We start from the raw sequence: 12,542 nt of genomic DNA on the forward strand, positions 1-12,542 counted from the left end.
CTTTGCACTCTCTCTTTCCCTCTGAACATGGCGATACTTTTTAATTAAGCTTGCTATTAATGAGGCGAATAAGATAAAAACTAAATACAGAACGAACCCATTGTGTTTATTGATTCATTGAGAAGAGAGAAGGAAACTGAAGCCAAAAATGAACACTCATCAGACTACTAAATTACAGGATAGTGAGGCTTGAAATATGAACTGCAAGTGAAGGCTGCTGCTTCCACGAAGTTATTTATGGATTGGTTTCAGAAGCCTGCAGCCCCTTCACAAGAGGCTTTGTGGAGCTCTCGCAGCTCACACTTTGATCTCCTTCGGGCAGTTCTTCGACCAATCTCGATAACTTGTCGAAAACTTCAGCCGCATTTGGACGCAACGAGTGGTCTTCCTCGACACAAGCTCTTGCAAGTTTAGCCAATTTGACAGCTGCATCGAATGGATAGTTATCCCCCAATGCACTGTCCATCCATTCCCTTAGTTCTTCTGCATTATCCGATTCCATGATGGCCTTGATTTTCTCTGTTAGCCAAACACTGCCTTCACCATTGGCATTTGGCTTTGTTATTGGTGTTTTCCCAGACAAAACCTCCAAAAGAACAACCCCATAAGCAAATATATCAATGGTTGGGGAAATTATACCTTGGTGAATGCACTCAGGAGCCAAATATCCCAAACTCCAAGAGGCTGGATTGGAAGAACAGAATTTTGGGTCTTCAATGTCATTTTGAACACATCTTGCCATTCCAAAATTGCCAATCTTTGCATTGAAATCCTCATCTAGGAAAATGTTTCTGCTCTTGATGTTCCGGTGAACGTAAACCGGTTTCATGACGTGGTGCATATGCTGTAATCCAGCAGCCACGTCGAGACAGATCCGCAGCCTCTGACTCCATGTTAAGAAGCAATAGCAAGAGGTGATGAACTGGTTTTTCATTGCCAAACCACCGTGAAGCCAGTCCTTCAGGGATCCATTTTTCGCATACTCGAAAACCAGAAAGGAATGAGGATCCTCTGTTAAACATATCCCCAAAAGCCTCAATATGCTTGGATGTTTGATATCATGTAAAAGACTAAACTCAATCTTGGAGATAGTTTCGTGCTCCGTCCTCTTTATTGCCATGTTCTTCCCATTGAGACGTCCTTGATACATAGATCCCTCTATCTGATTACTCGGATTGAAATTCTCCGTCGCTCTCCTGATCTCCTCAACTGTGTACATAGCAATGAGCATCTTGCTCGCATTCGATTCAAGGAGATGACTGTCAAAAGTGTCTTGAGATCCCTCGAAAGAGAATTTCTTGTCGCTTGCCGTTCTAACACTGAGACTAAGTTGTTGTAGCTCCATCTCGCCTCTCTCGTATGCCTTCTGTGTCTTCTTCTGCTTGTTTTTCTTCAGCTTGATTACCAAAAAGCGTGCTATTGCTGCAATGCACACGCCGAGTATGACTCCGCCAAGTGCAACATACACTCCGAAATGCAACATTTTCGCCGTGTACTTGTGCGAGTTGACCCCCGGGATGCTGGTGGAAGGAAGACGTAAATCAGGTTGATGAGGTTTTGCTAAAGAACCAAGGATTGGCTCACCATTCACCGGAATCAATAGAGCCGAAAGTGGTACAAGGCGTTCTGGTTTGAAGGCAGCTATGGATCTGCTGTTAGCAGATATAATAGATTCAGGAGTTGTATTGAAGTTTGTGGCTAAATTAAAAATTGTGTCACCTTGTCTCACTGGGTAGGAGATCAAGAGCCTTGGTTTTGGACCACCTGCATAGGAAGATGGACAGCCACACTTCATCGGTATCAGTAACCGGACCGAGTCTCCGAGACCCCACGGCGACACCCCGGGATTCTTCTCTTTTATTGCTCTGCAAGTAGTCAATCCCTCCAATGATTCCGTAATGCTGTAAAAGCTCTCTCCTTTAATGGAAGTTTTTGTCAATTCAGCTAGAAAGAAGCTGCCATTGCACTTGCACTCAATTGGTATCAGTAAAGGCTGATCTCTAGGAAGAAACTGTGCCTCAGCAGAGAAGCCATTAATTTCAGCAATGGCAAACTGGTTGATTCCCAAGTAATAGCTAAGGTTAAAAAGAGACGAAAATTCCGAATTTGTGAAAAGAACTGCAAATGTTCCACACTGCACCAGAGTCTCATTTCCATTGCAACGGAAGCCGAAAGCATCAGGCGACGTCGAATCACAGCTCAACAAGCCCTCCCCAAAAGCAGAGGAAACCAACAAGATGAACAAAACAAGAGTTCTCAAGAACAGAACACTGATAACAAGATCCATTTCCAAGAAAGAAAACTCCCACAAAAGCACAGAAAACCAGTTAAAAAGGTATGGAGATTTCTCCCTCTTGGATCCAGAAGCTGGCATTTTGAAAGATGAGCACTTCTGTCATGGCTGTTGGAGGACAAGATTATTGGGGGACACAAAACAAGAATTGCTTATTGCATTTAACCAATCAACTTTGATTCGATTTGATCCGAAAGGGATGGTTATTTATCCAAGTTTTTTGTTTGTTTTCTATCTCTCCCATTGGTTGTGATCAAAAGCATAGCTTTATAACTGCTATAGTTTTTCACAGACAAAATTTGATTTTTCGTTGCTTTAAGATTGCGGTCCTGTCTGGAAACAACCACATGTTTTAACTCTTTGTTCAGATGTCCATATCCCATATGATTGAAGAAGCATTTAGGCCAAATAGACTTGGCCGAAAGTTGCTCCTTTGAATCCACATATTATTGTTGGAGAATTTTCAGAATATTGAGAAATTTTTGTGTGTAGAAGCTGCTGAGTTTCATGTTGGGAAATGGGAATTTTAAGGGGGCACTCTTATGAGGCAGAAATTTAAGAAGTAAATTTTACAAAGATAATTCAAAAATTGCAATTGTTGATGCAAAATTTTGGATGAGGCGACACGTCAATTTCGTGAAAGCCAAGTACCTAAGTCAAGAACTTGTGCTCGACCAAGTACACCTTGAAGCTAAGTTAGAACTTAATCCGAGTTGGTGTCAAGACATTCTTAGTTTGGTTGCGTGGAGATTGCATACTCTAGAAAAAGAGGAACTCCGTCTTTTTATAGGGGAGCTCTAGAGAGCATGGTCCTATCCATTCCATATTTGGTGTTAGTGGAAATCCACCTGTGACATCCGCCTTTTTTAGGTTGGTGCCAAGCCGAGCTCTCCTCAGGTTGATGATAGGTGATTATGCTAGTCTCACTTCATCTTCGACTTGTCTGAACTAACACGTATAATTCCAATTGAGTGATCCACGTGGCAGACTCTAAACCTACCTATAATAACAATAATTATAAATCTACATAGCATATCCTGACCCTATCTATAACAACAATTATTATAAAAACTAGTCAACAGTATATCTTTTTTTTTTTTGAAAAGATAGTCGATAGTATATCTTGATTGATTGGGTCGGTTATTAATAATAGTAGTTTCTTTATTTAACTAAGTTAAAGTTGGATGAATTGCGAAATATTGCTTTATTTTTCATAATTTATTACTGTAATATTTCTAGATATAGAATTTGATTTTAATAACTTAAAATTTTTATTTTATTTTTTAAAGAATTACGAAAAATAACACCAAAGAATATGTATTTACAGAAACAGAGGATAGCAACAGTAGTTGTTCTTGTGATGCTCAAGGCAATGCATAGAAAATCAAAAAATTAATTGGTGATGGTTGAAAAAGGTTTTAAAAAGAAAACTACATAAAAGCTATGTAACCAACACACTCTTCAAAAGTCCTAAAAAATAACTCTTCAATAATTTAAAATTTAATATAAAGTTGGAAAATGGTAGATACCAACTCTATGATGGAGTATATTTTCCAATCAATAATCAATCTAAAGACATTATAAAGAACATCACAAAGGCAGGCAGCCCTACCTAGTTAGCCTTCCAATTTAATTCCAACATTTCTCTACAATGCTATGAATAATTATGATGATTTGCTATATGTTAGGGGCTGCCTAATAATTATGATATCACTCATGAGACAAATTTCTATTGAAGAGCCTTCCCTCCATATATTTCCCATCATTACCTTTACTACTACAATATGACACATGAGTTTACTTCTAGAAAAAAAAAATTATTTCTATTTTATGGTTATTTAATTTTTTAAACCTAAAATAGTTTCAACCCTTGACTTTCATTGAACTCCACGTTTAATTGCTATTAAAAAAAATATTTATTTTGAGACGACTAAAAGTTGAAGAACGTGTTTCTATTGATCAGTTGATATGACATACTCATTAGATAACTTGGAGTTGAATTGGTTCCAATTGGTTGTAATGCTACATCACATAACGTGAACCAAAGTTTATTTAATGGACATATTACATCAACGTTTTATTGTGAAGTAGAATATAATGAAATAAAAGTATAATTCAAGTTTCTAGGGCATGATTAAAACTTTTGAGGTTAAACATAAATTTAAAAAAATAGATATAATGTAAATCTAATTTAACCTATAAACAAATAATAAGTTTAAAAAAGATGAATAGAAGTGTTAAGTTTAACTGTGTTTAAGTGAGTTGAAGAAGAATGAATGATGTAGAATTGAGAATAAAGGGGTGATAAAAGAAAGATAAGAAAAGGCATTTGTTTGATGCATGCTAAAGCTGAGGCATGAAACAAGCAGCACCAATACCATAGAATATATATATAAATAATTATGATCATACAGAACCTAGTAATCTTCCATTTCAATCCTATTCCTCCCTTCAAAATGCCACCTCAAAAGCAATATATTATTCAATTATAAAATAATACTAAAAAAAAATCTCACTCTTTGATATCCGAACTCGAGCGTGAGGCTCGCATGGACTATGAATAAGTTTAAATCTTATTTTGAACTTAAACTTTTATGAAGGGTAGATGATGAGTAATATCTACGATTTTTTGCTATTATGCTACATAGGAAAAGAGAGTTTCATATCTATCTTGAAACTTTCTTGAATCAATGGTCGATACCATAATTTTAACCAAGAACCAAGTATCAAATACCAATGCGGAAATTTTACAAATGGTTATAACTTGTAAGAGAGTGAAATTGAAGATGTTGGCATAGCTTTCCTGAGAAAAATGTGGAAGATGGAAACAAAAGGAATAAGGAAATTTCTTCCCAATGTATAATATAATTAAGAGGATGCTTTGCATGAATTGGATTTCCATTAAACCTAACCAACTGGAATAGGAAGGATTCAGCCTTGAATTATAATTATCATTTCTAAAGCCCTTGATCCAAAAAGTTGCATATAATAAAGGAAGGGACCACACATCAGCATTTTGTCTTACAAATTTAGAAAACATATCATCAAAACAAGTTAGGAGGATGGAAGCATATGCACGTGAGAGCACATGTGGATCCCTCTTGGAAAACAAAATAGAAATATTTGGGAATTTGGGGTAAGAGACATACCTTCGGCCGAGGAATGAAAGGGGATCCCTTCGTCAAGAAACACAACCATTTTTCATTCCCTTCACGTGCTCGTGATCTGCTCAACCCCCACTCTAATATCTTTGCATTTTCCTTGGAAAAAACACCATGAATGTGAATTTCTCAAAATATATATGTACATTGAGAACAAAAACTCATGTCAATCTACAATTCAATGAATTCATGCATCTAAAGCTTCAGTTTAGAACTTTGGATACATAATAGATAGGTAAGAGATAAGGGCTCGAACCACGTTGGAGGCAGAGAGCATATAATCGAGCCCAACGGTCAATGACTTATCAGACATAAATTTTTATATAACCAACAAATTCATAGATAACCAGATTGAGTCATTAACATCTACTGTTTAATATGAAAGTAGGTCTCTCTTTTCAAACTCTGTAATTTATTTGTTCATCATCTTATTGCAAAGCAATTATACATGGAAGTTTTCTGTTAAAAGAAAAAAAAAATTACAAAATATAAATCAACTTGTTCACCCTCTACTTCTATTAGAGATTTTATTGAGGGCTCACGGACCATACGGTAGCTCAGATTATACTGAAACCACCTAAATCAAATCAACTTCTGTTCATCTAAAAATATGTCATGGGTCTCAGAAGTGTAAACCAAGTTTTGATGGAGGATTCTCGAAGCTTGTAACAAGATCAACAATTTTGTTGGGCCTCCTCAACACTTTTCCTCAGAATGGAGATAACTTTGGAAGGCTCGGGAGCTCCGAACACAGAACTTCCTGCAACAATGCAATTCGCCCCAGCAGAAGCTGCTGCATCTATGGTTGAAGGTCCCAATCCGCCATCCACCTGGCAAACAAACCAAAAATGACTGAGTTGACACTGTCCCTCATACAGCCATCTGTACACTGAATTGGAACTACAACGAACAACAAGTACACTATATCGAGTTCGCATCCAAAGTCTATTTGCTAGATAAGTTTAATCTTTTCAACAAAGTTTTGAACATGGGGGAAAATCTATGAAGACTTAAAAAGTTAAAAGACTGGTGATTGAAACTATGCTCGTACCGAAGTGACTTCTTATATCAAATTACTATTGAATGAAATAGAACCAAAGAAAATATATGAACAAGTTCGTCTCCAGCTTGCAGAGTTTTTTGGACGACAAAAGTATGCATGCCAATGAGGGGCTACATTTTTCCGTGTTTCATAATATGGTGGGTGAGGGGAACTTTTTGACGGAACCAATAATTTAAAGAAACATGCATTAGAAGGTTGCAGAAAATTAAAAGAAATATGGAGAAAGTGAGAGAGATACCTCAATGTCAAGAGATGGGTACTTCTGTCTTAATTTCCGCACCTGGATGAGTGAAAATCGGTAAGGAGATTCAACAAGAGATGTCAATCAAACATTGCTCAAGTTATGAAAATGTCAAAAATGGTACCTTATCCATCGTCTCTGGCATGAACTTCTGCCCACCAAAGCCAGGTTCAACTGTCATAACAAGGACCATTTCTACAGGATTGTCACTTTCTACCTGAAGATTGAAGAAATAACGATTAACAAGGATCAAAAGTTTGGTGTAGCAGCATTTGCACAAAGCCATTAACACTTTCCTTGTTATGCAGATGAATAGGATCTTACAACCCATCATTGAAATATAACATTTACGTAAATGAAAGATATGAAATCGAGAGTAAATTAGAAAATCAATTGCATACCAGAGGATAAACTTCTTCAATGGGTGTTTTAGGTTTTAGCGCCACCCCAGACTTCATGCCCTTTGACTTAATTTCTTGGATTAGTTGTTGCCAATTGTCTACAAGAGAAAAGAGGGAAAGAAAAAGTGAAAATTTTTGTGTAATAGAACTAGAACAAATCTTAAGTCCAAAAACAAAATGTACCTTTGGATACTTCAACATGAAATGTAAAACCTGATGCACCAGCTTTTGCCATGGGTTCAACGTAATCAAGTGGATTCGTAACCATAAGGTGGCAATCTAGATATGCCCTGCATGACAAGGAAATAATTCTTCAATAAGTCATGGTAATGTCACCAACTTCTAACAATTGACTAGCAAAAAAGGAGTTCAGATCAAATTCATGAAACTGAATAAGCAATGATATTACTTCGTGTGTTTTCTCAAACTCTCGATGACTGGAGCACCAATTGTCAGATTTGGAACAAAATGCCTGTGGTAAATGCATAGACAACAAAATAATCACTTTGCTAGCTAGGGACAGGAAATAAACCCAATGTAAACTTTAAGAGTGAGAAAAGCGAGCCAAAATTGTGTAATCCAGATCATGCACAAATCACACCACCAAGAAATAATGCATATTCCTGCTACAGGGTGAATTCAACCAAATGATCATGAATAAATTCTCATGGGGACACCATATTGGTGTATTTAAAAATTAATAATAAATAACTTTGAGACTTTCTTGATAATTAATGGTCGTTAATCTTAAACTGAAGTAGAAAGGTTCAACAGATTACTGATACAAAATAAAACACTACATCAAAAAATAAATGTAGACCCATCTAGATCTTCTGCAGAATATTAGATTAGCAGTTCCACCAAGAAAATGACATTGATCCTTCCCAAAATTACAGTTGATAACGTGGCACGAGACATCAAATCCTATAGCCTTCATATTTTTTAACAATAGTTAATTAGTTTTGACTTTTCTGATTCACAGCCCTGCCACCATGCCAGTTTCAACAGAAGCACCCTTTAATCTCCATGAAGAGAAGCACATTATGAGATACCGTACATTACATATCATAATAGATTACCAAAGTCAACAATATATAGTGCCAAATGGGAAACTTTAAGATAAAAATATACATTTAACTCTTATAAAAGTGATAATGTAAAATGAATGGAAAAGGCATGCCCTAAGAAGACCTTGATTGAATCTTTCAGTGTTACACAGGACTTCTGATTACGTGAGACAAAAGTCCATTGTGATCTTAAAGGCAATCAAAATAGTTTTTAAATCCCTATCAAGGTAGTACAAGACGACTTTTGTTCAAGTTAACCCTTTTCTAAAAATTTAAATTGACCCTAGTAAAAGCATCGCATTTTAGCAAGAAGTCCACGCTCAACAAGGCAAGGCATCTCACCAATGCCTAAGCACGCGCTGTTTGAGGCCTTTTAAAAAACTAGATGCTTCTCAAGTTTCTTCAGCAAATATTTACAGATAAATAAGCAGTGACATTTCGATAGAAAGTTGATGCCAAAAGCAATCAACACCAAAAAGATCAAGGTCAAGTTATTTCCAGGTAAAATTTAATCCTATTTTTAACAAGTGATCGGGTGTTAGATTAACCACAGTAATCAAACCAATTCACATGAAGCACATTGCAGGGCAACAGGAGTATGATATGAGCAAAGCATCAACCTACCCATCCTGCAAATAAAGCAACAAGATACATCAGATGTGATGGCATATAAATTTATCAGCATAATGTGCACAGAAATTGCAGTTTGTACGACCCACGTCAACTTGAGAAGAATTTTACACTACCCCGTCTTCGTAAGCATGTCATTATAAGATCACTAGTTTGATTGTGCACCTCCATGCTCCTTTCTCTACACTCTCATCAACCAATTAACGAGTACAAGTATACATGAGAAAGGCATATTACTTCTACAAGATCAAAAATCTTCATCCTTTAAAGTCCACATTAGGGAATGATAGTGATGGTAAAAATGCAGTCGTCGTAAATGGGTTAATATACTTGAAAGAATCCATGGAATACCTTCCACTAGAACTAGGAATAAGGTTCTAAAATAGTGTTGATATAATATTGTTTTAAGACCCAGAAAAGCATAGACAAATCATATGATTCAAACCATTAAAGCCAAGTAGATTCCGAACCAATTAAAGTAAATTAGAACTGAATGGTAGGAACTCAGACTCGGAAGATAAAAATTAGGATTAAAATGAACAAAATGGGAGCAACAAACAAAAAGTATTTCACCAAACTATAACTGAAGTCTGAAGAGAAATAACAATCTGTGAAAAAGGAAACAGAGAGAGAGAGAGAGAGAGTGTGTGTGTGTGTACCATAATATCCATGTGAAGCCAATCCGCGCCAAGTTTAAGCATTCGATCGGCCTCCGAAGCTAAATTGGCAAAATCGGAGGATAGCATTGACGGTGCGATTTTCGCAGCTACTCCCATTTTGTTCTACCTCTTATTCGATTTGCTGATCGAAAACTCGAGCGATTCGACTGCGAGGATTTTGCAGATACAGATTTATTTCTGCAGAACTCCTTGAAAAATGGAGGAGACGGCTGTTCCAACTCCCAACTCAGAGCCTTTTTCAACAACTGCGTCGTTTCTATAGATTATCTTACCAACCCCTGGCGGCCCGACTGATAAAGATCAACTTCCGTGGGCTCTTTTTGGACCCCCTGAAAGTGGAATGCCCATTTTTCTACACGAAATTGTCTCATTTTTACAAGGTTCTTCTTGATCTCACCCTTTCACGATTCGAATTTCCTGAACTTTGACGCGATTCTTTTTTCTTTTTTTTTTTTCCTGGACTGGGGGCGAGGAAATTTGACATAATTGTTTGTTCCGAAAAATATTCATTTTTTCTATAGTTTTTTCTCATTTATTTTGATATTGATCCTTTTAATCCAATGTTTAGAGGCTTTAAAAAAAACTAATTTCTATGGTAGTTTTTTAGATGGAAATAAGAGTTTATTGGGGTTTTCCGAATTTGAAATGATAAAATATCAAATTCAAATCAACTATATTTTGTTTGGTTTAATTTGAAATAATTATGTAGGAATCTTAGGTTTTTTTTTTTAAGAAATCTTAGGTTATTTTGTCTAGTTTTGAATTTGTAACCTTCATCCCTACAATTATGCTACTTATTTTTTGCTTTTATACGCAGTTTTTTTTTTTTTTTTAGGCAAGATTTTATATGCAGTTGGTATCCGTATAACTATTTTAATTATAGATTTACTAAAAACAATGTTTTTTTCCGTTCTTAGCAAAATATACATGCACACCCACATTTATCCATTTTTTCACGGCAAAAAAAACCGTTGGATCCGATCCCCGCGTAACGGATCGGAAATCCCCGATTTGACCGGGATGGGATCAAATCGAGGTCCCAGCGGAGACGGGATGGAGATGGTCCCGCCCATTTAATATTTTATTAATTTTTCTATTTTTTATATAATAATATTACTATATATTAATTTTATAAATACTTTTTATTTATTTTTTATTTTTTTAAATACTCAAGACTTATCTAATAGCTTATTTATCCACTTTTCTTATACTAGTAATAAAAATTAATTAATTAATTAAACAATATATATTTATAAAGGAGACGGGGCCAAAATTTCATAGATGGGCGGGGATGGGGATGACCCGTGACCCGTCCTGTTACCATCCCTACCAAATACCAATAACAAAATTATTATTATTATTTTTTCAAATGCATTCATTTCAAAACTTGATAGAGTTAGTTTGATGTGTTCGGGGCAAAATTATCATTTTCACCTTTTAATTTTCATCTCCTTCTAATTTCTATCAATCATAATCTACCTTTACACCATCCAAAGCTAATGATTAAAATAATATTGATTCACATACGAATTAGGTAGACACCAAATTAAAAATCCAAGAGATCAAATTGAAATTAAATGATCAGATTAAAAATATAGGATAAATTTAATAATTCAACTCAAAATTTTCAATTATCATACTAAAGTTTTTTATTTTTTTTCATGTATACCAGAAGTAAAGTTGACCAAAATCAGAGAGATACATGTATTGATCATATATATACACAATTAATAGAATTGCATTTCAACTAAATATTTTAACAACTGAAATTGATTCCAAATAACAGTGAGATTGATTGATATCACATTTGTTGAATATAATTGCAAAATTGGAATATAAAAAAAGTGATAATGAAGTTTGAGCTACCAAATACAAATGTTTTGATTGGGGGTGGAGTTTTGTCAGGTGTGAATCGTGGCCGACACCAAATCCACATAAACCACATTTATTCTTTCATTATATTCTCCACTATTCATAAGGTTTTTCTTCCATCTTAATTATTGGTTTTATTTCTTAATAATTAATTAAACTTGCTTACAAACAATTTCGTTGTTAAATGATTTAGAAATTGCGTTGCTTAATAAATATGTTTTTTGGTCTCATACCCTTTGAATTTGGGGTTGTGTTTACTTGTACTTAATTTAAAAAAAAAAATCTAATTACATACATGATACCTCTATCTAGTTCATGTTGTCCATATCGTTAATATAACGGTAATATGGTTGTCAAATAAATTGGTTTTGATTGGATATAATATACATTTTGTTATTTAATATAAATGACGGAGACTAAAAATATATACAAATTAAAGTCGGACGACATAATTTGAAACATTTTAAAATTTCAATAAACTTAATAAACAAAAGTTTAAAATGAAAAGAAAAACCAAATTTACAGTTAAACTTTTTAAAAGAACTACATTTCCTTGTTAGTTTCCACTTTCAAGTAAAAATTTCAGTCAAATTTCACGAAAAAAAAAAGCTACACACTCTAAAAATATTTTTCATACCACAGGATGGATATTGAATTTTCAATCCGGAAGAAATCTAGTAGGTAACTTAAACTGCTAAGTTGGGATAAAAAATAAAATACCGTTAAAAACAAATCCATTTATCAAATAACCCTTAATTTTGTATATCATGCAATAGTTTTAAAAAAAATTAAAATTATATTATAAAATAAATAAATAATGACTAAATATATAAATAAGAAGCAAAGTTATTATCAAATGACAAATGGTATGATTTTAATTTTAAAGGTTACCTTGACTTGACTAAGAATAATTTATTTTTCTGGTCAACTTTTGTACACATAATTTGTCTATTGCAATGAAATTAAATGGAATCAATGCGGAAACATGGAAAAGTTGAAAGATCACAACTGATAGAACTGTTCTGTCCAATCTCACAACTTTCTAATAAGCCAATCGAAACTGAATAGAACCCCTTAACAAATTCCATTGTTGTAGACATTATAACATATTATATATTAAAAAAAATCATATTA

General features: G+C 34.6%; 2 protein-coding genes across 2 annotated transcripts; both read right to left on the bottom strand.

The window, feature by feature from the left end:
• Window positions 1-85: 85 nt before the first annotated feature.
• Window positions 86-5,673, bottom strand: LYK2 (Protein kinase superfamily protein). Its single transcript, XM_022278580.2, has 2 exons — window positions 5,443-5,673; window positions 86-3,293 (listed from the first exon to the last, which is right to left on the bottom strand). Exon 2 carries the CDS (start codon window positions 2,372-2,374, stop codon window positions 236-238), a length of 2,139 nt encoding a protein of 712 aa, XP_022134272.2. The 5' UTR covers window positions 2,375-3,293; window positions 5,443-5,673; the 3' UTR covers window positions 86-235.
• A 132-nt stretch (window positions 5,674-5,805) lies between these two features.
• LOC111006649 (Aldolase-type TIM barrel family protein) lies at window positions 5,806-10,014 on the bottom strand. The gene is made up of 8 exons (XM_022278678.2): window positions 9,516-10,014; window positions 8,851-8,855; window positions 7,569-7,631; window positions 7,343-7,449; window positions 7,160-7,257; window positions 6,883-6,975; window positions 6,756-6,797; window positions 5,806-6,284 (listed from the first exon to the last, which is right to left on the bottom strand). The coding sequence occupies exons 1-8, from the start codon at window positions 9,630-9,632 to the stop codon at window positions 6,129-6,131; spliced, it is 681 nt and encodes a 226-aa protein (XP_022134370.1). The 5' UTR covers window positions 9,633-10,014; the 3' UTR covers window positions 5,806-6,128.
• Window positions 10,015-12,542: the final 2,528 nt, after the last annotated feature.

Source organism: Momordica charantia (genome assembly GCF_013281855.1).
Source record: "Momordica charantia cultivar OHB3-1 chromosome 4 unlocalized genomic scaffold, Mcharantia_2.0 BLBB01000004.1, whole genome shotgun sequence".
NCBI lineage: Eukaryota > Viridiplantae > Streptophyta > Magnoliopsida > Cucurbitales > Cucurbitaceae > Momordica > Momordica charantia.